Source organism: Bos mutus, chromosome 5 (assembly GCF_027580195.1).
Source record: "Bos mutus isolate GX-2022 chromosome 5, NWIPB_WYAK_1.1, whole genome shotgun sequence".
Classification (NCBI taxonomy): domain Eukaryota; kingdom Metazoa; phylum Chordata; class Mammalia; order Artiodactyla; family Bovidae; genus Bos; species Bos mutus.
In genome coordinates, this window is record NC_091621.1 from 27,335,695 (window position 1) to 27,362,331 (window position 26,637).

The 26,637-nt window shown below is 39.6% G+C and overlaps 1 protein-coding gene across 2 annotated transcripts in view; it reads left to right on the forward strand.

Moving 5' to 3' along the window:
- The first annotated feature begins 11,524 nt into the window (after window positions 1–11,524).
- NUP107 (nucleoporin 107) overlaps window positions 11,525–26,637 on the forward strand; it is a 48,078-nt gene continuing 32,965 nt past the window's right edge. Inside the window, exons 1-7 of one of the 2 annotated variants that reach the window (XM_070370560.1) lie at window positions 11,525–11,592; window positions 13,851–13,942; window positions 14,657–14,743; window positions 15,399–15,514; window positions 17,386–17,530; window positions 22,495–22,598; window positions 26,062–26,189. In XM_070370560.1, coding sequence (XP_070226661.1) covers window positions 13,867–13,942; window positions 14,657–14,743; window positions 15,399–15,514; window positions 17,386–17,530; window positions 22,495–22,598; window positions 26,062–26,189 — 656 coding nt within the window. In that variant the 5' untranslated portion in view covers window positions 11,525–11,592; window positions 13,851–13,866. Of the gene's footprint in view, window positions 11,639–13,850; window positions 13,943–14,656; window positions 14,744–15,398; window positions 15,515–17,385; window positions 17,531–22,494; window positions 22,599–26,061; window positions 26,190–26,637 lie in introns of both variants that reach the window. The other variant, XM_005909041.3, reaches the window with a different exon arrangement.

Here is a 26,637-nt window from a genome sequence, read left to right on the forward strand (position 1 = left end):
GTGCATTCAGTTGGGCTTCCCTTGTGGCTCAGCTGGTAAAGAATCCACCTGCAATGCGGGAGACCTGGGTTTGATCCCTGGGTTGGGAAGATACCCTGGAGAAGGGAAAGGCTACCCACTCCAGAGTTGTAGCCTGAAGAATTCCATGGACTCTATAGTCCATGGGGTCGCAAAAAGTTGGACACAACTGAACAGCTTCCACTTTGACTTTGAATGTAGTTGTATCAGTTGGAGATGACCCACTCATTCAAGAAAAGTTTGAGCACCTACAAAGTGACAAAAGGTAGAGATGAATGAAACAGATACAGTCCCTGGCTTCTTGGAGCTGAACATACTGAACCTTTGTATAGCTACATATATGGTATCCATTCAATACTGTATGTGATCCGTTATTGTATTACCCTATGAAAGGACAGGGCTTCCCTGGTGGCTCAGAAGGTAAAGCGTCTGCCTGCAATGCGGGAGACCTGGGTTCGATTCCTGGGTCGGGAAGATCCCCTGGAGAAGGAAATGGCAATCCACCCCAGCACTCTTGCCTGGAAAATCCCATGGTCGGAGGAGCCTGATAGGCTAAAGTCCATGGGGTCACAAAGAGTTGGATACGACTGAGCGACTTCACTTATGACAGGACAACCCACTCCAGTATTCTTGCCTGGAAAATCCCATGGACAGAGGAGCCTGGTGGCCTACAGTCCATGAGATGGCAAAGAGTCAGACACAACTGAGCAACTAAGCAGCAACAGCATTGAGTGGTTTTATATACCAAACACTGTTTTAAGTGACTTGTCTATGTAAGTTTATATAATCCTCATGATGAATTCTTGAGTAGGTACTGTTATTATACAGAAACAGGGAGGTAATTTGTCCAAAGCTCCACAGAGTAAGTAGGGGAGCCAGGATTCAACCCAAGAAGTCTTTGTGTTCTCTGCCACCTCTCAAATTGCTACACAAATAATATTTAATCACCAGGGCAAATTTTTGAGGACAATACTAAATTTTACAGAAGAGGAAACTGAAGTCTGAAGAGGTGAAATAACTCATCAAATGTTAACTGACAAGATCCTACCCACGACACACGGCATTCCTAAGATGGACAAACAAGGGTCAACTAGGCTCTGTATTTAAACTTTGACCCCATTTGACCTCAGGGTAAAGCATTTGCCTTCGAACCACAATGACCACATCCTTTCCTGGCCTCCTGTCAGTGTCTCAAGGAGTCCTTCCATTAGCATTTCTCTTATACATGAAATTCCAATAATACATCTGAATCTTCAAGAGCACACGCAGTTTACACTCCACACTTAAGTATATTTTTCCTTCCCTGACTTATGAACTTCTTAAAATTTAACATTTTTTTTCTGTCCTTTTTGCTCCATGATCTCTCCAGAACAAATTCGTATCTTGCAGATTCCTCCCTAAAATCCATTCAAATTCTGTTTTGCTTACCATCACTAGTGTTTAACTGCTTTACAATATCACTTCTACTTATGCATAAAATGTGTGTCAGAATTTGATTCTGACCACCAAGATGCAGCTTGAGCAGGAAGCCAAATTAAAAATAATTTAAGGTTCATTTTGGCTTATAGTTTGGTGTATATGTTTAAGGCTAAAATATTTCTTTGCACAGCAATGTGAAATGTATTCAATGCCGCTGAATTGAACACATGAAAATGGCTAAAATGTTAAGTTTTATGTGATATGTATGTCACCACAATTTTTAAAATAAATAAAAGCTAAAAGATCTAGTCAATGTCAAGAAGGGGAAAAAAAGAATAAAACATTGCCAACCAAGCCTTAATATCAATTTACAAGATCTAACAGTTTTACCTCATAATAGGTTTTGAGACTATTTTAAGAAAATAACGGCCAAATTTTATGACTACAATGGTGACCTAAAATATTTATGTATTCCAAGTTTATTATCAATTAAAGATGTTTGAATAGGTAAGTTTGCATGATTTAAAAATCAGCAAAGTCCTTTATCTCCCAATCAATATCTTCTAGGTACAAGCAGAGTGCTAGTACATAATAGATACTTTATAATTATTTGTGAATGAATGAATAAGGATTCTTCAAGATTATGTCTATTGAACTTCTTTATACAGAGAATAAAAGGAAGCTTTGCAGTTATATTGATCAGTGGTGGTGGTGGTTTACTCACTAAGTTGTGTCTGACTCTTGAGACCCCATGGACTGTAGCCTTGCAGGCTCCTCTGTCCATGGGATTCTCCAGGCAAGAATACTGGAGTGGGTTGCCATTTCCTTCTCCAGGGGATCTTCCCTACCCAGAGGTCGAACCTGGGTCTCCTGCAATGCAGGCAGATTCTTTACTGAATCTAAGCCCATATTTATCAATATAAAGTATTAAATATAAAGTATCAATATAAAGTATTTTGAGCTTTTTATATAAACAGGGAAAAACGCTTTTGCATCACAAAAAAATGCATCACAAGAAAAAAAAAGATTGGAATTGGTTCAGTTCAGTCTACGTTACTAATGCCTCTATCACTACATCTCAAGTTTGATGTTGTAAAACAAATGGATAATTATTATCAGTAAGAATAAGAAAAATTTTAATATGTATAACATGCCACACATATAATGACTGCTACTATTGTAAGGCTTTACACATATTCAGTTCAGTTCAGTTGCTCAGTCATGTCCGACTCTCTGCGACCCCAGGGACTACAACATGCCAGGCTTCCCTGTCCATCACCAACTCCCAGAGCTTGCTCAAACTCATGTCCATTGAGTCAGTGATACCATTCAACCATCTCATCCTCTGTTGTCCCCTTCTCCTCCTGCCTTCAATCTTTCCCAGCATCAGGGTCTTTTCCAATGAGTCAGTTCTTTGCATCAGGTGGCCAAAGTATTGGAATTTCAGCTTCCCCATCAGTCCTTCCAATGAATATTCAGGACTGATTTCCTTTATGATTGACTAGTTGGATCTCCTTACAGTCCAAGGGACTCTCAAGAGTCTTCTCCAACACCACAGTTCAAAAGCATCAACTCTTCAGCTTTTTTTTTAAAGTTCAACTCTAACATCCGTACAAGACTGCTGGAAAAACCATAGCTTTGACTAGACGGACCTTTGCTGGCAAGGTAATGTCTCTGCTTTTTAATATGCTGTCTAGGTTAGCCATAGCTTTTCTTCCAAGGAGCAAGTGTCTTTTAATTTCATGGCTGCAGTCACCAACTCACTAAATTTTCTTAATAACCTTATGATCTTGTATACTGTTACACCCCAAAAAACTAAATGGAGGCAGACACTTGCACCCAAGGTCACGTAGCTAGTACTTAGAGGATCTAGGATGTAACCCCAGGCAATCCAACTCTCAAATTTGAGCTTTTGACCACTTTGCTCTATTGCTGTTTTTGTGTTTAGTCCTCAACTACCCTAAGAGAATATTTTCATTTTCAGAGGTGAAAGTGAAGTCGCTCAGTTGTGTCCAACTCTTTGCGACCCATGGACTATAGCCCACCAAGCTCCTCCGTCCATGGAATTCTCCAGGCAAGAATACTGGAATGGGTTGCCATTTCCTTCTCCAGAGGTGAGAGTTAGAATAAATAGCTGATAAATTGCAGAACTGACATCCAAACCTGGGAAACCTGAATCCAAGACCCTTCTTGATTCCTCTAAGCAATATTGTCTCCTGAGTCAAGCTAGATCTTAAAACCTGCACACAGTTTTGATATACATTCTGACAGCAAATGTGCTGTGTGATAAATCACTTAAGTCGTGTCCAACTCTTTGTGACCCCATGAACTGTAGCCAGCCAGTCTCCTCTGTCCGTGGGATTCTCTAGGCAAGAAGGGTTGTCATGCCCTCCTCCAGGAGATCTTCCCAACCTGAGGATTGTACCCACATCTCTTATGTCTCCTACATTGGCAGGTGGGTTCTTCTATACATGTGGTTTTGGTTCAGCCAAAAACTGATATTTGTATTCAATTAATGATTCATTGTTATTTACTATACTTTTGGTTTGTGATTCAATTTAGTTCAAATCCATGACCTGAAATAAATCACTCCATCTTTCTGTAATTCTACTTCTTTAGATAAAAAGACTATTAGGAAATTTTAATAGCATGTTGGCAATTAGAGATACCAAGGGAACATTTCATGCAAAGATGGGCTCAATAAAGGACAGAAATGGTATGGACCTAAGAGAAGCAGAAGATATTAAGAAGAGATGGCAAGAATACACAGAAGAACTGTACAAAAAAGATCTTCACGACCAAGATAATCACGAAGGTCTGATCACTCCCACTCACCTAGAGCTGGACATCCTGGAATGTGAAGTCAGGTGGGCCTTAGGAAGCATCACTATGAACAAAGCTAGTGTGGGCGATGGAATTCCGGTTAAGCTATTTCAAATTCTAAAAGATAATGCTGTGAAAGTGCTGCACTCAATATGCCAGCAGATTTGGAAAACTCAGCAGTGGCCACAGGACTGGAAAAGGTCAGTTTTCATTCCAATCCCAAAGAAAGGCAATGCCAAAGAATGCTCAAACTACCGCACAATTGCACTCATCTCACACGCTAGTAAAGTAATGAATGCTCAAAATTCTCCAAGCCAGTCTTCAGCAATATGTGAACCGTGAACTTCCAGATGTTCAAGCTGGTTTTAGAAAAGGCAAAGGAACCAGAGATCAAATTGCCAACATCACTGGATCATCGAAAAAGCAAGAGAGTTCCAGAAAAACATCTATTTCTGCTTTACTGACTACTCCAAAGCCTTTGACTGTGTGGATCACAATAAACTGTGGAAAATTCTGAAAGAGATGGGCATACCAGATCACCTGACCTGCCTCTTGAGAAACCTGTATACAGGTCAGGAAGCAACAGTTAGAACTGGACATGGAACAACAGACTGGTTCTAAATTGGGAAAGGAGTATGTCAAGGCTGTATATTGTCACCCTGCTTATTTAACTTCTATGCAGAGTACATCATGAGAAACGCTGGGCTGGAGGAAGCACAAGCTGGAATCAAGATTGCTGGGAGAAATATCAATAACCTCAGATATGCAGATGACACCACCCTTATGGCAGAAAGTGAAGAAGAAATAAAGAGCTTCTTGATGAAAGTGAAAGAAGAGAGTGAAAAAGTTGGCTTAAAGCTCAACATTCAGAAAACTAAGATCATGGCATCTGGTCCCATCACTTCATGGCAAATAGACGGGGAAACAGTGGCTGACTTTATTTTTCTGGGCTCCAAAATCACTGCAGATGGTGACTGCAGCCATGAAATTAAAAGACGCTTATTCCTTGGAAGGAAAGTTATGACCAACCTAGACAGCATATTAAAAAGCAGAGACATTACTTTGCCAACAAAGGTCCATCTAGTCAAGGCTATGGTTTTTCCAGTAGTCATGTATGGATGTGAGAGTTGGACTATAAAGAAAGCTGAGAGCTGAAGAATTATGCTTTTGAACTGTGGTGTTGGAGAAGACTCTTGAGAGTCCCTTGGACTACAAGGAGCTCCAACCAGTCCATTCTACAGGATATCAGTCCTGGGTGTTCACTGGAGGGACTGATGTTGAAGTTGAAACTCCAATACTTTGGCCATCTGATGCGGAGAGCGGACTCATTGGAAAAGACCCTGATGCTGGGAAAGATTGAAGGCAGGAGGAGAAGGGGACGACAGAGGATGAGATGGCTGGATGGCATCACCAACACAATGGACATGGATTTGGGTGGACTCTGGGAGTTGGTGATGGACAGGGAGGCCTGGCATACTGCGGTTCATGGGGTTACAAAGAGTCGGACACGACTGAGCAACTGAACTGAACTGAACTGGCAATGTTTTGAGCTCAGAGAAGAAAACTGCTCCCCAAATGTTAAAATTAAAACAAAAGCCACCATTATCTGAACCATATTTGAACATCCTGTTAATTACTTACTGTTCTATATAAGCTACAGAGTATCTTCTTGACCTGCAAACAGATTTCTCATGAGGCAGGTAAGGTATGCAGGTCAAGAAGCGACAGTTAGAAGTGGACATGGAACAACAGACTGGTTACACATCAGGAAAGGAGTACGTCAAGACTGTATACTGTTACCCTGCTTATTTAACTTATATGCAGAGTACATCATGAGAAATGCCAGGCTGGATGAAGCACAAGCTGGAATCAAGATTGCTAGGAGAAATATTAATAACCTTAGATATGCAGATGTCACTACCCTTATGGCAGAAAGCAAAGAAGAACTAAAGAGCCCCTTGATGAAAGTGAAAGAGGAGAGTGAAAAAGTTGGCTTAAAACTCAACATTCAGAAAACTAAGATCATGGCATCTGGTCCCATCACTTCATGGCAAATAGATGGGGAAATAATGGAAACAGTGATAGACTTTATTTTCTTGTGCTCCAAAATCACTATAGATGGTGACTGCAGCCATGAAATTAAAAGACGCTTGCTCCTTGGAAGAAAAGCTATGACCAAAGTAGACAGAATATTAGAAAACAGAGACATTACTTTGCCAACAAAGGTCCATCTAGTCAAAGCTATGGTTTTTCCAGCAGTCTTGTACGGATGTGAGAGTTGGACTGTAAAAAAAGCTGAGTGCCAAAGAATTGATGCTTTTGAACTATGGTGTTGGAGAGACTCTTGAGAGTCCCTTGGACTGCAAGGAGATCCAACTAGTCAATCATAAAGAAAAGCAGTCCTGAATATTCATTGGAAGGACCGAGGCAGAAGCTGTAATTCCAATACTTTGGCTGCCTGATGCAAAGAACTGACTCATTGGAAAAGACCCTGATGCTGGGAAAGATTGAAGGCAGGAGGAGAATGAGATGATTGAATGGCATCACTGACTCAATGGACATGAGTTTGAGCAAGCTCTGGGAGTTGGTGATGGACAGGGAAGCCTGGCGTGCTGTAGTCCCTGGGGTCGCAGAGAGTCAGACAGGACTGAGTGACTGAACTGACTGACTGATAGTATATCTTACACCTATATTCAAAATTCTTCACTGTTTTGGATATGGCAAAAAAAATTTCAGCACCTACCATAGTTTAATTCACCTGATTCATATCTGACTCACTGGAATTTTGTTTTTCCTTTTGTTTTTTTATTGAATTTTTAATGAATTTATTAAAATATTCCTTTGAATTTCAATTCAACTATGTTATATGTTATGAAAATAAACTGCTTTTTATAAAAAGGCACAGTAAACTAGACAATAAAAACAAGACAGTTTCAAATCTCACCAAAGACAACGACTATCAACATTTCATGTGATCTTTCAGATATTTTTTTAATGACTTGCTTTTTTTTTTAAGATCAGTTTTCGGTTCATAGCAAAAGTTAGAGGAAAATACACAAGTTTCCCATATCTTCCCCTGACCCCCGTTCACAGATGTAGTGCCTCTCCCATTATCAGCCTGTATCACCAGAGTGGGATATTTTTTTCACAATTGATGAACCTGCATTAGCGTCATAATCATTCAACATCCACAGAGTTTCCAAAAGGGTTTACTCCTGATATTGACATAAAGGTTCATTCACTCTTGGTGTTGTACATTTTATGGGTTTGGACAAGTATTTATGATATGTGTCCACCATTATATTATCATACAGAATATTTTCAGTGCCCTAAAAAAACCTCTGTGACCAGTTCATCCTTGATCACTATCATCCCAGCCCCTATTTAGTATTTTTACACTGTTTCTGAACATACTGATGTATAATACATGTCCACCCACTTTACTGACTTAAAACAGAAACATTTCCAGGTTATTATGAACTATCTCTAAACATCCTTTTATGACTGCATAGCATTTGTGATGTGGGCATTGATTACTCCTTATTTGCCTCTGCTGGTAGACCTGGAGAACGTATGGCATGTGTGGAATTGTATCTGAACATGCCTACAACACAGAATTTGAGATAAAGAGAGTGGTAAAATGATGCCAGAAGGCTGAGTCAAATAGTTTGAAGTTAAAAATTGAGATCACATAGAAACTGAAATTTGAGTGACATGATCAGACTTATATTTTTAGAAGATCACTCTCCCAGCAAGAGGAAGAAATAAGTTCAGCTGGAGGATCTACAGTGAAGAGATGAATACCTCTGCCCTGTGAAACTTCCCTCCTACTGAAATCAAACCCCAGCTTTTGGCCTGGGCAACTGCATGTGGCCATTTGCGAAGATGCAAAATATATGAGAGATAGGGTTGTAGTTCTGTTGTTTTGGTGGGACGTGAGCAAGGAGGCAGATCTGTTGAGTTCAAGCTTAGAATCAGAACATATTAAATTTCAGGTACTCTGTATCCTCAAAGTGGACATGTTCAGTAAAAGCAAAATATGGACAAGAAGTATAGATTGAGAATCCTGGAGGGAAAAGTTGGTAGTTTAAAGACTGAGGATTGTGCAGGGTTGAAAAAAAGAGAGCTTAGGTTAGGATTCTGAAGAAAATGAATCAACATTTAAGGGAAAGGCAGATTTCAAAAGCCCACATAGGAGACTAGTTAAGAGAAGCCAGACAGGACTCAGACCGGAGAAGCCCATTAGTAAAGTCCCAACACCCACCTTTAGGAAGGTGGCAAACAAGAAAGTGGTCTACAGGGTCAGATGCACCCAAGATGATGAGAGATGAAAAGTAAACTTTTACTGACAAAGAGAGCTTTGGTGACTTTTCTTGGAGCAGTTTTCATTTAGCAGTGAGTGTTGAAGTCAGACTATGTTAAGCTGTATTTTTAATGTAAATAGAGACAAAGTTTCCTCTTTTAAAATATTTGGCTAATTTAAGAATGATGGAGATGAGTAATACTTGACATGATAAAATGTTCACACTGTTAAGTGGAAAAGCAGATTATAAAACAGTGTTATAGTCTAGTCCCATTTGTTCCAGTTATCTATGGCTATGTAACAAGCAACCCCCAAATGTAGTGGTGTAAAACTGAAACAGAAGAGAATGGGGCAGGGTACATCCTTTTAAAAAATGATATAGACTTTGAACTTCCCTGGTGGCTCAGTGGTAAAGAATCTACCTGCCAATGCAGGACATCTGGGTGCCATCCACGGTCTGGGAAGATCCCACATGAACAACTAAGCCCATGCACCACAACAACTGAGCCTGTGCTTTAGAGCCCAGGAGCCCCAACTACTGAAGCGGGCGTGCTCTAGAGCCTGTACTCCTCAACAAAAGAAGCCACTGCAATGGAAAGCCCGCACACCACAACTAGAGAGCAGTCCCTGCTTGCCACAAAGAGAGAAAATCCTGCTCAGCAGTGAAGCCCCAGCACAGCCAAAAATAAACAAAATTATTATTTAAAAAAATGACATAGCCTTTGAGAATATGACATAAACTGTTAGAACCAGTCAGGTCCAAGATGACAGAAGATTCAATTTCCCGTAGACACTGAGCCTCATAAAGTGAAGTGAAAGTTGTTCAGTTTTTTCTGACTCTTTGTTACCCCATGAACTATACAATCCATGAAATTCTCCAGGCCAGAATACTGGAGTGGGTAGCCTTTCCCTTCTTCAGGGGATCTTCCCAACCCAGGGATTGAACCCAGGTCTCCCGCATTGCAGGTGGATTCTTTGCCAGCTGAGCCACAAGGGAAGCCTGAGCCTTATAAGCTCATTATGATATATTAGTCTCTAAATAACAGTTGCCATGACAGTTCTGAGGCCCACCCACCGTAAAAGGCCATCAAGTGGTGGTGGCCTAATTCCTCGAAATCCTCCTGCCTTCCCCAAAATAGTTGAAATAATTCTTCCACTTGTTAGCCTATGAAATTACTGCTGCTGATTAGTTACTAAATCATGTCTGAATCTTTTGGGACCTCATAGACTATAGCTCTACAGGCTCCTCTGCCTATGGATTCTCCAGGCAAGAATACTGGAGTGGGTTGCCATTTCCTTCTCCATGGTGTCTTCCTGACCCAGGGATAGAACCCACGTCTCCTGCTTAGCAGGCAGATTCTTTACACTGAGCCACCTGGAAAGCCCCAGTCTATGAAATTACCCAGCCCACAGAAATCATTCCTTATTTCTGGGCTTCCTAGTGCCTTTTGAATGAGGCACTTTTAATTGTTAATTTTTTGATGTGGACCATTTTTGAAGTCTTTATTGAATTTGTTACAGTGTTGCTTCTGTTGTTTATGTTCTGGGCTTTTTTTGTTGTTGCTGTTTTGGCTCAGAGGCATGTGGGATCTGAGCTCCCTGACCAGGGATGAAAACTACACCCATTTCAGTGGAAGGCAAAGTCTTAACAATTGGACCTCCAGGGTAGTTTCCTGGTACACTTTTTACACAAATGTTCTGGACAGGGAGGCCTGGCGTGCTGCGATTTATGGAGTCGCAAAGAGTCGGACACGACTGAGCGACTGATCTGATCTGATCCCTCTTTACATATGAACTGAACCTTGGAGGTAATCCTTTGCTCCAAACTGCTCTTCCCTTTTACTGTGTGCCTTATGGTCAATCACTGCAAATACATTTTACAAATAAAACACTTTACAATTCATTTGCCAGGGGACACATGGCAAGAACCTGAAACAGGCTCCTACTTTGAATAAACCTGATTCCAGTACTGACAAAAAAACATTAAGGCCACATTTCATTTTCCATTAAGAGACAAGTACTCTTTTGTACAAGAAAAATTAGAATATGGGGAAAAACGAGGGTACTAGAGTGAGACTCAAGTAGTTATTGATGGAGGAGAAAATTAACATTTCGATGACTACTATGTGCAATGCACATTTGACATCTCCTTTTAATCCTCCCAACAACTCTGTGATGAACGCGTTATCTCCGTTTTACAGGCAAGCAATCTGCAGCGCCGGGGTTTCTAACCTAGATGGAGCTCAACGCCACGTTTTTTCAAAACCCCACGCTGTCTCAGCAGGAATTAGGTATGAAGTCCTCCTGGAACGACATTGCCCAGGATTAGGGTGGAATATGTCGACAAATGCCTAAGGAAAACGCAAATGTATTCCTTTAGGGCTAGAATATACAGCTCTTTGACTACTGCATTTTGAAATAGAGGGCGATACCAACACCTTTTATACTTTTTAAGACAGGCTGATCATTTTCCCCTTAATAGGGAAATATACCAAGTAAAGAATAATTAGCCACTATGGAAAACAGTTTCAAAAACTAAGCGGTTTACACTACAGCTCAAACAAGGTGCGTACAGTCAGAGATATAAGAACCTCCAAGATGTAGGGCAGAGCCGGCACGTCTGAATTCAACGTCCAGGGTATGAGGAAATGGCTTCACGTTTTTCTATACCATCAATATACATCAGGACCTCCAGTAGAACCCCGGTGCCTGGATCACGCCCACAAATGTCAGTCAAGCAAAGTGGCAGCCGCGCAGTACGGGTAAACGATCAGGCCCCGCCTCCTACCCCACTCCTACCCCGCCCCTGGTCCGGTCCTGCCCAGCCCGGAGCCATTAATCGCCGACCCAACTTTGCGCCTGCGCAGACCGAAAGTGCGGCTGCCGGCGAAAGAATTTGTGCATGCGCCTAAAGGGAAAGTTGGTTCTTTTCCCCTCCCACCCCTCGCGAGAACGTGAAAACTTGCTTCCGGGTCGAAGGGTTTACTTCCGGTGAGCGGGTAGACTGAAACGCGGTTGCTAAACTGGAGGTGAGTTTGCGAAGTTCTCGGTGGAGAAGGCTGTAGCCATGGACAGGTAAGTTCTGGTGGTGACGGCTGAAGTCGGTCACTTTCCTCTCCAGCGTGTTGGAGGAATGAAACAGGTGAAACCCGACTCAGAGGAAGCAGACGAGGGCCTGGAAGCTGACCCTAGGCCTCCTTTTCCGGCTAGGAGACTGCAGCTAAGGGAGAAAGGCCGCTTGGGCCGGGGACGGATATAGTTAATGATAATCTGGTTCCCCCGGAGAAGGCAATGGCACCCCATTCCAGTACTCTTGCCTGGAAAATCCCGTGGACGGAGGAGCCTGGTAGGCTGCAGTCCATGGGGTCGCTGAGAGTCGGACACGACTGAGCGACTTCACTTTCACTTTTCACTTTCATGTATTGGAGAAGGAAATGGCAACCCACTCCAGTGTTCTTGCCTGGAGAATCCCAGGGATGGGGGAGCCTGGTGGGCTGCTGTCTCTGGGGTCACACAGAGTCGGACACGACTGAAGTGACAGCATAGCATAGCATAGCAGTCTCTTTCCCACGGCAACTCTGCCATCTACTCTTTTTCACGCAACACCTTAGGCTCCAGGGGTGGGCGAGGTCGGAGGTGGCCCGGCATTCGAGATGCTGAGTTACTGCCCGAGATCACAAAGCCAGACAGCGACGGAACGGGCTCTTACCCTAGGCTTCCTGATTACAGGTTTCAACACCAGATAGTTAATCTTTATGTGACCTCGGAACTATGGTAGGCTCCTGCATAAAGATGAGTTATTCAAAGTTCTTGGCCTCGGGGAATGTATAGTGAAGGAGACATTGCGGAGCAGTGCGGAATGATAAATGTTTTGTACTACTTTGTGGGGAAACAAATGGAGCAATGAAGTCTCCTTGTCATGGAAAGTATCAAGAAGACCTCTCAAAGGAGGGTACATTCTAGGTGGTCTTTGAATAGTGGCAGTAGCCTACATCGAGTGCCTTAACCGCTTTAAATATATTATTGTTGTTCAGTTGCTAAGTGGTGTCCGATTTTTGCGACCCCAGGAACTGCAGCCGGCCAGGCTGCTCTGTCCATGGGATTCTCCACGCAAGAATACTGGAGTGGGTTGCCATGTCCTCCTCCAGGGGATCTTCCCGACCCAGAGATCGAACTCGCGTGTCCTGCTTTGCCGGGGGGGTGGGTGGGTGTGTGTGTGTAAGCATTTGTGATGCTATATTAGCTATTTTAATCCTAACAATCCTAAGAGGGACAATCCTATGAGGGTAGCTACTGTGATCCTCTTTTCACACATAACATTGAGGCTAAAAGAGGTTAAGGAACTTGATCAGTTAGGAAGCTAACAAAGGAAGCTAAGAACCAAGTTGCCAACCTGGATATGTGTTTCTAGATTCTAGGGAGCTGTTTGATGAGTAAGACTTATTCACCAGATAGACCAAAGAGGTGAATGTAGGCCTCTGAAAAGAAGCATGGGTACAAAGGTGTAAGGATATGAACGTGTAGCTGAATGGTCACATGCAGTGTGTGTTTGTATGGAAGTGATGTTTGTGGCTGAATTGGTAAGCTGGGGTCAGATTATAAAAACCATTGTAGGAAATTTGGACTTGATTCTGTAGGCCAGATATATCTATCTGAAGATTTTAAGTGGAGGAAATACACATTAGATTCTTATGATACAGATCTCATAATACAGTTTATTTTCTAGATGTTGGGCTATACATCTGTGACTATAATAGTGCTGAGACAGGAGACACCCTTAGTGTTCTCTGGGAAGAAAAGCTTGAAGGATCATTTCTTTCCAATATATTAGATTTATTTTTTACTTAGTCTCCCAAGTCACCAGCTTAAATAGAGGTATCCATGGTTTGAAGTACTTTGGAGACTACAGAACATCCTTTTAAGAGTTCCTGGAACTTTAGGAACCTCCTCAATCCAACGAAGAAAGGTTTATCTTCACGAAGCAATTATTTAAAGCACCGTTAGAATATAGATTTAGATTCCAAGTGTTAAAATAATTCCAGAGGAGGAAAAAATTAACAAGTAAGTCAGAGAAGACTTTATGCAGGTAAAATTTAAGCAGGACTTTGAGAGATAAGCTGGATTTGGAGTCAGAGAAGTATTAGCAACAAAAAAACAAAGACTTGGCAGTTGTGATGATCTGCGCCTTAACTGACTTAGGATCCTTTGCTTCAGTCATAATGATAAAGTTTTTTGCAAATGCTCCATTCTCATTTCATTCACGTGAATTTGGTTATTGCCATTTTAGGAGTGGCTTTGGAGAGATGTCATCTCCTGTGATCCGGGAGGCAGAGGTGACTCGGACTGCACGCAAACAGAGTGCCCAAAAAAGAGCTTTACGTATCCTTTGCATTTTAAGCATCATTATAGAAATTGTAACATGTTTGGAATTAGCATTATAGACTTCATGAGCGATGTTAAACACCAGCTGTAATAAAATACTGTGGAAAATAATTTTTTTAACTCTCCCCATGTGTTATTTGGTAAATATAATGCTGAAATTCAGTGAGATTCATATTTCCTTGAAAATAAGGATGTTCCATTTTACTGCTAACTATCATATTGTGGTTAGCTTTTGCTGAGATTAGATTTTCTTTATTATTTGAGATCTAAGAACTCTTAGTTCAGTGTGTGGTAACCTAAGACTTGAGCTCTTAGTTCAAGACTGTAGTAATTGATAACTAGAATTTAAAGGGGAAAAGGAATTATTTACTCTTTGCATAGAAAATATGGTAGCTGTAAAATACCTTGTCTTTGAAAAACATTCCCATATTTTGTATAGTGTAAATATGGTTCATGCTGGGGGGATTGGGGGCAGGAGGAGAAGGGGACGACAGAAGATGAGATGGCTGGATGGCATCACCAACTCGATGGACGTGAGTCTGAGTGAACTCCGGGAGTTGGTGATAGACAGGGAGGCCTGGTGTGCTGCGATTCATGGGGTTGCAAAGAGTCAGACATGACTGAGCGACTGAACTGAACTGAAATATGGTTCATTCTAACTTTAATGATGTTTTTTTCTATACGAAAAACTTTCCTTAACATTTCCTGTAGTTCGGGCAGCCCAAGATGAAATTTTTTCTAATACCACTCCAAGAAACCAGGTTATGCCCCGAACTCCCAGCTCATTTCGACAACCTTGTAAGATTTTTTTGCTTTTAAAGCATTTAATAATGATAAGAGTAATAGCAGCTAATACTATAATATATATTATATTTTTAAGTTATTTTTAATTAAGAGCAAATAATAGGGATTGCACTTACTGTTTGTTGAACTCTTACCATGTGTAAGCCTTTACCTAATTGCATGATAGCTGTGAAGTAGATATTGTCTCTATTTTGACAAATCTGAACATGAGACCTAGAGAAGTTGATTAAAGCAGATAAAATAGCTAGGTAAGAATGTAAGTAATGGAACCAAAATGCAAATCATAATCTGCTTACTTCAGAGCCCATGTCTTCTATACTATAGTATGCTTTATAAAATTAGAATTTGATAAACTCATGAACTCATGAGTGTCTTTTTTTTTTTTTTTTTTAATGTTCAGTTATGTTATAATGAAAGCATCTCTGTTTGCAGTAAAGTTTTTTTTTGGTGGGCTCAGTAGTGCCAAAAGTTCGTATTTAGAAAAATAAGTTAAATCTTTATATTATAGAAATGTTAATATTGAAAGTATTTATTCACTTAGAATCTAAATAATTGAAAAATGAAAATTATTTGTTTTTATTTGCTTGTTTCATTGTCATGATCAATGCTCATGCACTTCGAATTCTTTTTACTAACTTCTTGCTTGTAGTTACTCCACCAAGCCGGAGCTTACTGAGGCAACCAGATATATCCTGCATTCTTGCAACTGGAGGGAGGTCTCCCCGGCTTACACAGTCTTCAGGGTTCTTAGGAAATCTGTCTATGGTATGTAGAAAAATGGGGCTGAAATTTTCTCCCTTTTTTAACTATGGTATGATATTTAGCTTAAAAATTTTTTTATGAGGATTGAAGTCTTATTCATAATAAAAGTAACTCAGTTATGTAGGTTGAAATTATTTTTTGGTTAGACTTCCAGAAAACTGAGACCCGTAAGCATCTCACGTCATAGGTGGAAACTGTGACACCAGCAGCAGTTAGATGCAGATAAAATGTATTAATCTGACAGTTTACTGATCAGATTTACTGATTGGTTGCTAGTGGCGGTAAAAACTGAGCCCTGTTTTGAAGCATAGAAGAGGAGGCCAAGAGTAATCAATGAAAACTGTCATAAGGAAGAAGAACAAAGCATTAAAGGAGAGAAAAGAGAAAATTTGAGGAAAAGTTAAGTGAGACACTCTTCAGGAATCATTATGATACAGTATTAAAATAGCAAAAGAAATGTCATATAGACTGTGATCCAGAATGACCTGACCTACGTGCTTAAAATACACTATAGAGAAAGAACGAATTGTGCCTAACTGAGAAGATGAAAACGAAAGAGTTTTGTCGGACTAGTAGAGTGTTATGGCTCATTTAGTTCCAAGAACAAGATGAAAAGGGCTCTTTATTTGGCTCTGTGGTTATTGAAAAAACAGAGAGTTTTACACACACCAGGAATGGCTCTGTGGTTACTGAAAAAACAGAGTTTTACACACACCAGAAATTGTCTAAATTATGTGTTTTCAAAGGAATGGTTTTGCATATTAAACCTCTCCTTGTCTTAGAAGGTTAAATCAATCTTTGAAATATTTTAGAGTGTTAGTATCTGATAGTGATCTAGTCATTGAACAGTTTTACTCTGGTTATGAAGCTGGTTTATTTTGGGAACATTTATTCTTATTCCACTTAAAAACATAAGTGAATTGACTATTTCTAGGTTTCAGCATAAGATGATGAGTTTTATTATTTAGTGCTTTAGAACTGCAAGTTTAATAGTAAAATTATTACTCTTCTAAAGGCCAGGATAGAGTAAATATGTATTGATTATCACAGAGTGTTTGGAAGTTACTTTGTAGTAAAAAATGTTTTCTTGATTTTGTTTTGCCAATTTTAGTATCAGTTATGAGAGGTGTTTGAAGGAAGTACAATTATTTGTTACGTTGGTTGATTTTAAGTACACCATGTGTACACCATGTGTCTACCTACAAAACATTTTTATGAATGCAGAATATCACTACTGTGTAAGATTTTCAGTTTCATCTGGGTGCTAATGATGATGAGTACCCAGAAGGAAATCAGTCTTGTGATAGCTGAGGCTAAAGTCTCCTCAGCCCATAGTTACTATCTCATTAATATATAGGGTCCTGGCACCCATCTTTAGCATTTTCCCTTGGGGAGACTAATTTAAAGGAAATTTTTATTGTTGTTCATGCCTGAATCTTTTAACATATTGCATTTGCTTGGTATGTCTCCAGTACTTAAATCTGTAAGTTTCTAAATCATCCTTTTTTTTCATTACCATTTATATGTTTAAGAAACTGAGTCATTCATCTCATAATATTTCCCCAAATTAAAAAATTGATTTGAAGTAGTCCTAGAGAGTAAAATTCATGAACAGAGGAGCCTGGTGGGCTGTAGTCTATGGGGTCATGAAGAATTGGACACAACTGAGTGACTAACACTCTCACTAGAGCATAAAAGCATGGAGTAGTGCAAAGAAGAAAACAAAGCCATAACATCCTTAACAAAATAATCATGTGGCTATCTTTTAAAAGTGAAAAACACATGTGTTTTTAAAAAAATGTAGTAGTATTAAAGTCTTTATTCACTCAGTGGCAATAACTACATTACTTTTCTGTGTCTCCTTTATCTTTTAGGTGACTAACCTGGATGACAGTAACTGGGCCACTGCTTTCTCATCACAGCGTGCAGGGCTGTTCACAAACGCAGAGCCCCACAGTGTAACCGAGGACGTTACCCTCAGTGCTGTTATGTTACGAGAGGATGATCCTGGAGAAGCTGGTAAAATAGCTTTGGTCTTTGTTTATAACACAGTAGTTTGCCATTTTACTAACATCAGGAAATCATCTCCTATTCCTGAATATTTAAAAATATTTTTTGTTATGCTTGTTAGTTACGGTAATGGCTGTGCCACTTGATGATAACAGGTTAGTCAAAAGTTTGTTTGGGTTTTTCAGTGAAATTTTTGGCCAACCCAATAGTAACTCTAGAAAGTTGAGAACCTCACCTTAGTTCTCAGTTGGAGCAGCATCCTGCCATTTAATCATTTCAGTGTAAATAGCTCCCTGTTAGGTTATTAGACTAGTCGTTAATGCTTTTATTCTTTCCAAACTTGTGCTGTTGAGAGAGCTTCTCTTTTTGTTTAATTTTTATCTGACATTGTTGACATGTTTTATTTTGGCCTGAATGCTAATGCTGTTTCTTCAAATAGTATTGTGACCATTCTGACTTTAGGCTGGTTATTACCATTCCCTTTTGGGAAAAAACATTTGCTTTTAGTGTGTTTGTACCTGCACATTAGGACATAGATGCTTCGTTAATTTATCATCACAGACTAACATACATGAGTGCTAGTCAGTATGCTACCACTGTGTGCACGTTAACTCATTTCATGGTCCATTAAATAGATACAATAACGATTTCATTTTCGTGGAAAGGAAACAGCTGCTCAAAAAAATTAACCTATTTGAGCTCACCTGGCTAGGAAATGATGGCTGCTGCTGCTGCTGCTAAGTCGCTTCAGTTGTGTCTGACTGTGCGACCCCATAGACGGCAGCCCACCAGGCTTCCCCGTCCCTGGGAAGTGATGGCACCAGGATTTAAAACTGAGCAGTTTGATTTCAGCACCCTTCTCTTAACAATGTGGTGACTACTACTCCTTTGTAGTATATGCCGGTGATAAGCATCAAAAATGCTGTGTACTTAATATATAAAATATAAGAATTTCATGTTTAGTATGAACCATGGCTGAGGCCTTAGATATTATACAGTATTATAGTAGGATGTATATATTTCCCCTGAATAAAGCATGTCGTTTTAGGATCTGCTATAACTTTCCCAGTTACTTTGTTATGGTGTACTTATAATATAATTCAGGTGTTTTAAAATTTGGCTCATGTTTTTGAAGTAATTGTTGACAGACTAATAACTAATATATCTTTGGAATCTTAAAAGACTTGTAGATGAGAGAAGACCAAATAGATAAATTGGACTACATCAAAATATGGATCAGAAAATATAGTCAATAGAGTGAAAATGCCACGGAATGTGAGAATATATTTGCAAGTTATATATCAAAAAATTAATATTCAGAATATAAAAAGAACTACAACTCAACAGTAACAGAAGACAATCCACCTAAAAAGTGGACAGAGAACTTGTATAGATATTTCTCCAAAGAAGATACAAAAGTGGCTATCATGCACATGAAAATTTGCTCAGTATAGCTCAAGTGGTAAAGAATCCACCTGCAGTGCATGAGATGGAGATTCAGTCCCTGGGTCGGGAAGGTGCCCTGGAGAAGGAAACGGCAGCCCACTCTAGTATTCTTGCCTGGGAAATCCCATGGACAGAGGAGCCTGGTGGGCTGTAGTCCAGGGAATCACAAAGAGTCAGACACGACTGAGCACTGGAAGGAGGTAGTAATCATTAAGGAAATGCAGATCAAAACCACAGGGAGACAGCACCTCACACCCATTAAGATGGCTACTCTCAAAAACAAAAAAATCCCCCAATAAACAGGAAATGGTAAATGTTGGCAAGGATATGGGAAAATTGGAACTCTTGTGTGTTAGTTGTGGGAATGCAAATGGTGCAGCACTATGGCAAACAATATGGTCGTTCCTCAAAAAATTAAAAACAGAATTATCTTTTGATTTAGCAGTTCTACCTCTGGGTGTATTCCAAAAGAAGTGAAAACCAGATTTTAAAGAGATTTGTATTTCCTCGTTCATTGCCCTGTGAACAAAAGATAGAAGGAACCCAAATCCCATTGATGGGTAAAGGATAAAATATGATAAATACTTTTTAGTGGGATATAATTCAGACACATGCTACAACATGAATGAACTTTGAGGACTTTATGCCTGATGAAATAAGCCAGTAGCACAGGGACCAAATACTGTATGATTTCACTTATATGAGACACCTAGAGTAGTCAAACTCATAGACATAGAAAGTGGAATAATGATTGCAGAGGTCTAGGGACAGGGGAGAATGGAGAGTTACAGTGTTAGAGTTTTTGTTTTTGTTTTTTTGAAATTGACATTCTGTAAGTTTAAGGTGTATGACATATTGCTTTGATACACTCGCATATTGTAATATAATTATTAGTGTTAGCTAACACCTCCATGATACTTTCACATTATATAATTATCATTTCTGTGATAAGAACATTTAGGATCTCATCTCAGCAACTTTGAACTATGTAGTGCAGATTTATTGACTATAACAATGCTGTGTGTTGGATTTTCAGAATTTACTCATCTGCTCACTGCAAGTTTGTACACTTTAACCAACATCTCACAATTCCCTTATCCTCCAGACCCTGGGAACCACCGTTCCAGGCTCTGGTTCTTTGAGTTTGGCTTTTTTAGATTGCTCATGAGTGATACAGTACAGTATTTGTCTCTCTGTTAGCTGTTAGATTTATTTTACTTAATGCCTTCAGGGTTTATCCAGGGTCTGTCCTGTTACAAATAGCAGATCACTTTTTCATGGCTGAAAAATATTCTGGTTTTGTGTGTGTGTGTTTATGTATGTATTAATATCTTGTTGTTTAGTTGCTAAGTCATGCCCAACTCTTTCTGTGACCTCATAGGCTGGGTAGTTTCCCAGGCAAGAATACTGGAGTGGGTTGCCATTTCTTTCTTCAGGGGATCTTCCTGACCCAGGGATCGAACCCACGTCTCCTGCATCAGCAGGCAGATTCTTTACCTCTGAGTCACCAGGGCAGGCCTGTATATATATACATACACATACATACATATATGTATGTGTGTATGTGTGTGTATACACACACACCCCGCTTTTCTATTTATCTGGTGATGCATACTTGGGTTTTTTCCCTATCTTGGCTGTGGTGAACAATGCCACAGTGAAAATGAGAGTACAGCTGCCTTTTCTTTTTATTTATTATTTTTGGTTGCACTGGGTCTTCATTGCTGTGTAGAGGCTTTCTCTAGTTGGGGCAAGGGAGTTGGGACTACTGTTCATTGCAGTGCACAGGCTTCTCGTGGAGCACAGGCTGTAGGTATTGGCTTCTGTAGTTGTGGCCCACAGGTTTAGTTGCTCCACAGCATGTGGAATCTTCCCAGACAAGGGATCAACCTGTGTCTCCTTCATTGGCAGACAGATTCCCATCCACTGTACCACTGTATCTATAGGGAAGTTCCTATAGATACCTTTTGGTTGGCCTGTTTTCATTTCCTTTGAATATATACCCAGAAGTGGTATTGCTAGATCATTTGGTAGTTCTATTTTTAATTTTTTAAGAAACCTTCATACTGTTTGCCATAGTGGCTAAACTAATTTACGTTCTCACCAGTAGGGCACAAATGTTCCCTTTTCTCTGCATCTTCACCAACACTTGACATTTCTTTCTTATTGATTGGTGATATTTGTTCTTATACATGTGTGGTGATATCTCACTATGGTTTTGTTTTGTGTTTCCCTGCTGATCAGTGTTGTTGAGCATCTTTTCATGTACGTGTTAGCTATTTGTATGTCATCTTTGGAGAAATGTCAGTTCAGTTCCTCTGCCCATTTTTAAATCGTATTGTTTGTTTTTGAGTTTTATGAATTCTTCATATATTTCGAAGATTAACTTTTTATCAGATATATGGTTTGCAAATATTTTCTCTCATTCCATAGGTTGCCAGTTCATTTTGTTGATTGTATCTTTTGCTGTGCAGAGCTTTTTAGTTGATATAGTCCCACCTGTTGAGTTTTTGCTTTTGTTGCTTGTGCTTTTGGTGTCATATCCAAAAATTATTCTCAAGACAGGTGTCAAGAAGCTTTTCCCTATGTTTTTTTCTAAGCGTTATACAGTTTCAGGTTTCATATAAGTTTTTTTTTTCTCTCCAAGTTTTGGCTGTGCTTGGTCTTCATTGCTGCTCATGGGCTTTCCCTACTTGGGGGAAGCTGGGGCTACACTCTAGTTGCGATGCATGGGCTTCTCATTTCAATGGCTTTGCTTGTTGCAGAGCATGGGCTCTAGCGCTCAAGGGTTCAATCGTTGCAGCACATGGGCTCCAGAGCGCAGACTCAGTAGCTGTGATGCACAGCCTTAGTTGTCGCGAGTCATGTGGATTCTTCCCGGACCAGGGATTGAATCCCTATCCCCTTCATTGACAGGCAGATTCTTAACTTGACCACCAGGAAAGTCATCATTTAAGTCTTTAATCCATTTCAAGTTCAGTTTTATGAGTTGTGTAAGATAGGGATCCAGTTTTGGTTTTCTGCATGTGATTTTCCAGTTTCCTTGGCACTGTTTATTTAAACAAACTATTCTTTCTCCATTCAGTATTCATGGCTCCCTTGTCAAATATTTCTTGACTATATATGTAGGAGTTTATTTCTGTACTCTCTGTTCTGTTCCATTGATTTCTGTGTCTGTTTTGAATACTAGCTTCTGTTGTGTAGTGTGAAATCAGGAAGTGTGATGCCTCCAGCTCTGTTCTTTCTCAGGATTGCCTTGGCTCTCTGGGGTTTTAGGTTTGCAAAAAGCAAAGAGTTCTGTGGTCGGATGGTGGTTATGGTGGCACAGCTCTGTGAATGTACTTTCTCCCACTGAACAGTTAAAAATGGTTAAAATGATAAATTTGGTTACATGTATTTTACCACAATTATGTATTTTAAAAAACACAGTAGTTTCAAGAAAGTATTTAGAGCTGTGTTTTAAGTTTTCAAACAAACAGAATGACTTGGAAGTATGTCACTTAATTTGTCTGTTTATTGTGTTCTAGCATCCATGAGTATGTTTTCTGATTTCCTGCAGTCTTTTTTAAAACACTCTTCAACTACTGTTTTTGACCTTGTAGAAGAGTATGAGAACATTTGTAGTAGTCAGGTAAGTTACTTCACGTCATTGTTGGTCAGACTTCAGTAATCAAGTTTTTTTCTGAACAACATTAGTTTGTGAATTTCCTTCCTGTGTTTAAGGAGGATGTCTTAGAGATAGTTAGAAAGTCAGCCAGAGCAGATCTACTTTTTACACATTGAGAATCTTACAGTATTTCTTTTAAGGACAGAAGGGTTCTGCAACTTTGACAAAGGAAAACCCAAAGTATACCAAGAACTTAAAACTCAACCATAAGAAAATGAACAATCCAATTAAAAAATGGACAAAACATGTAAACAGACACCTCATCAGAGAAGATCTGCAGACGGCAAATAAGTATATGAAAAGATGTTTAATATCAACACGACATTGAACATCAACTCTACTCTAATATAAAGTGAAGATTGAAAAAAATTTTTTAAAACACATCATGTGTCATTAGGGAGTTGCAAATTAAAAAAAGATGCTACTATACACCTGTTAGAATGACCAAAATCTGAAACACTAACAAAACCAAATGCTGACAAAGATGTGGAACATGAATTCTCATTTATTATTTTTGGGGATGCAAAATGATAGCACTTGGGAGCATAATCTCTCAGTTTCTTAGAAAACTAAACATACTCTTGCCATATAATCCAGCATTCATACTCTTTGATATTTATCCCAAAGATTAAAAGATTTATGTCCACATAAAAGCTTACACATAGATGTTTATAGCAGCTTTATTCATAGTAACCTGAATTTGGAAGCAATCAAGATGTCCTTTAGTAAGAGAATGGGTAAGTCAACTGTGGCTCATCCAGTCTGTGGAATATTACACAGCCCTTAAAAGTAATGAGGTATCAAGCCATAAAGAGTTGAGGATGGACCCTGAATGTATATCACTAAGTGAAAAAACCCGATATACAAAGGTACATATGGCATGATTCCAACTGTATGATATGTTGGAAAAGGGAAAACTTAAAGAGAATAAAAAAATCCGCAGTTGCCAGAGTTCAAGGAGAGATAAAGATAGAAAATGAAGCACAGTAGAGTTTTAGGGGAGTGATATTTAATGAGTAGAAGTAGGATTTGTAGGAGATGGTAACCCATTCCAATATTCTTGCCTGGAAAATTCCAGGGATAGAGGAGCCTGGTGGGCTATAGTCCATTGGGTTGCAAAGAGCTGTACGAGACTGAGCACATTATAATGATATTACATGATGGGTACATCATTATACATTTGTCAAAACCCATAGAATGTACAGCACCAAGAGTGAACCCTTCTGTAAATTAAGGACATTGGGTAATAATGACATGTCAATGTAGTTTTATTGACTGTAACAGATGTACCACTCAGGTACTGGATATTGATAGTGGGGGGAAAGAGTGTGTATATATGGGGCAGAAAGTAATGAGAACTCGCTGTACTTTATTCAGTTTTGCTGTGAATCTAAAACTGCTCAAAAAGTTGTCTATTTTAAAGAAAAGGAAAACAGCTTCAAGAATAATTGAAATAATAGTAATAGCCAACTATTTTGAGCATTTAAATCAAGAAACACCTGGAGTAACAGGCAAATTTGGTCTTGGAGTACAGAATGAAGCAGGGCAAAGGCTAGTAGAGTTTTGCCAAGAGAATGTACTGGTCATAGCAAACACCTTTCCAACACCACAGAATACTCTACACATGGACATCACCAGATGGTCAACACCGAAATCAGATTGATTATATTCTTTGCAGCCAAAGATGGAGAAGCTGTATACAGTCAGCAATAACAAGACTGAGAGCTGACTGTGGCTCAGATCATGAACTCATTACTGCCAAATTCAGACTTAAATTGAAGTAAGTAGGGAAAACCACTAGACCATTCATGTATGACCTAAGTCAAATCCCTTACGATTATACAGTGGAAGTGAGAAATAAATTTAAGGGACTAGATCTGATAGACAGAGTGCCTGATGAACTATGGATGGAGGTTTGTGATATTGTATAGGAGACAGGGATCAAGACCATCCCCAAGAAAAAGAAATGCAAAAAAGCAAAATGGCTATCTGAGGAGGCCTTACAAATAGTTGTGAAAAGAAGAGAAGCCAAAAGCAAAGGAGAAAAGGAAAGATATACCCATTTGAATGGGTTCCAAAGCCGAGTTCCAAAGAATAGCAAGGAGAGATAAGAAAGCCTTCCTCGGGGATCAATGTACAGAAATAGAGGAAAACAATAGGAAAGACTAGAGATCTCTTCAAGAAAATTAGAGATACCAAGGAAATATTTCATGCAAAGATGAGCACAATAAAGGACAGAAATGATATGGACCTAACAGAAACCGAAGATATTAAGAAGAGGTGGCAAGGATACACAGAGGAACTGTACAAAAAAGATCTTCATGACCCAGATGATCACAAAGGTGTGATTACTCACCTAGAGCCAGACGTCCTGGAATGCGAAGTCAGATGGGCCTTAGGAAACATCACTACAACCAAAGCTAGTGGAGGTGATAGAATTCCAGTTGAGCTATTTCAAATCCTGCAAGATGATGCTGTGAAAGTGCTGCATTCAATATGCCAGCAAATTTGGAAAACTCAGCAGTGGCCACAGGACTGGAAAAGGTCAGTGTTCATTCCAGTCGCAAAGAAAGAAATGCCAAAGAATGCTCAAACTACCGCATAATTGCACTCATCTCACACGCTAGTAAAGTAATGCTCAAAATTCTCCAAGCCAGGCTTCAGCAGTACATGAACTGTGAAGTTCCAGATGTTCAAGCTGGTTTTAGAAAATGCAGAGGAACCAGAGATCAAATTGCCAACATCTGCTGAATCATTGAAAAAGCAAGAGAGTTTCAGAAAAACTGCTTTATTGACTATGCCAAAGCCTTTGACTGTGTGGATCACAACAAACTGTGGAAAATTCTGAAAGAGATGGGAATACCAGATCACCTGACTGCCTCTTGAGAAATGAGAAATCTGTATGCAGGTCAGGAAGCAACAGTTAGAACTGGACATGGAACAACAGCCTGGTTCCAAATAGGAAAAGGAGTCTTAGGAAGAGACTGGTACAAAAGTCTTTGTACCAGTAGGAGAATTTTTCTTAATGTTTTTTATATGGTATAAATTTTTCAGATAATTTGAAAGTATCTTATTTTTAATGTTCATTCTGCTCTGTTGGTTCATGATATATGATTTTATCAGGCATAGGTTAGATTTAGCTATCTTCTGGGTTGATCTACAGGGAGAAAAATGTACTCATGACTGTTACTGTTGAATCTGAAGTCTAGAATATGTTAAACTTCTACATACACACTCACCTAGACACACCTTACTTCAAAGTAAGGCCCTTTCTAGTGGGAATGTTATATTACATTTAATTTAAAAAGGCAGTAGACAGGAAAAATTTGTAATGTAAATGTATACTTTTGGCACTATGTACTTGAAAAATACAAAGTTGTGACTCAGAATTACAGAAAACCTCTTTACATTTGTGTCTTTAATTCAGGTAAATATACTGAATAAAATAGTGAGCCGAGCAACACCTGGACTTCAGAAGTTTTCAAAAACAGCCAGTATGCTCTGGCTTCTTCAACAGGAGATGGTCACATGGAGGCTGCTGGCTTCTTTGTATAGGTAAAGTTGTGTAGGACTCAGAAATAAACTGGTGATTAACTTAGAAGTTAGAATGAGGTGTGTTTGGAAATACGTTCTGCCATTTTATCGGAGAAGGCAATGGCACCCCACTCCAGTAGTCTTGCCTGGAAAATCCCATGGACGGAAGAGCCTGGTAGGCTGCAGTCCATGGGGTCGCTAAGAGTCGGACACGACTGAGCAACTTCACTTTCACTTTTCACTTTCATGCATTGGAGAAGGAAATGGCAACCCACTCCAGTGTTCTTGCCTGGAGAATCCCAGGGACGGGGGAGCCTGGTGGGCTGCCATCTATGGGGTCGCACAGGGTCGGACACGACTGAAGCGACTTAGCAGTTAGCAGTTCTGCCATTTTATGATGCTTATCATGTCTAATGCCTTTAGTTGTCAGAAGTGAGTTAGGAGGAAAGAGGGGAATATTAAATCATAA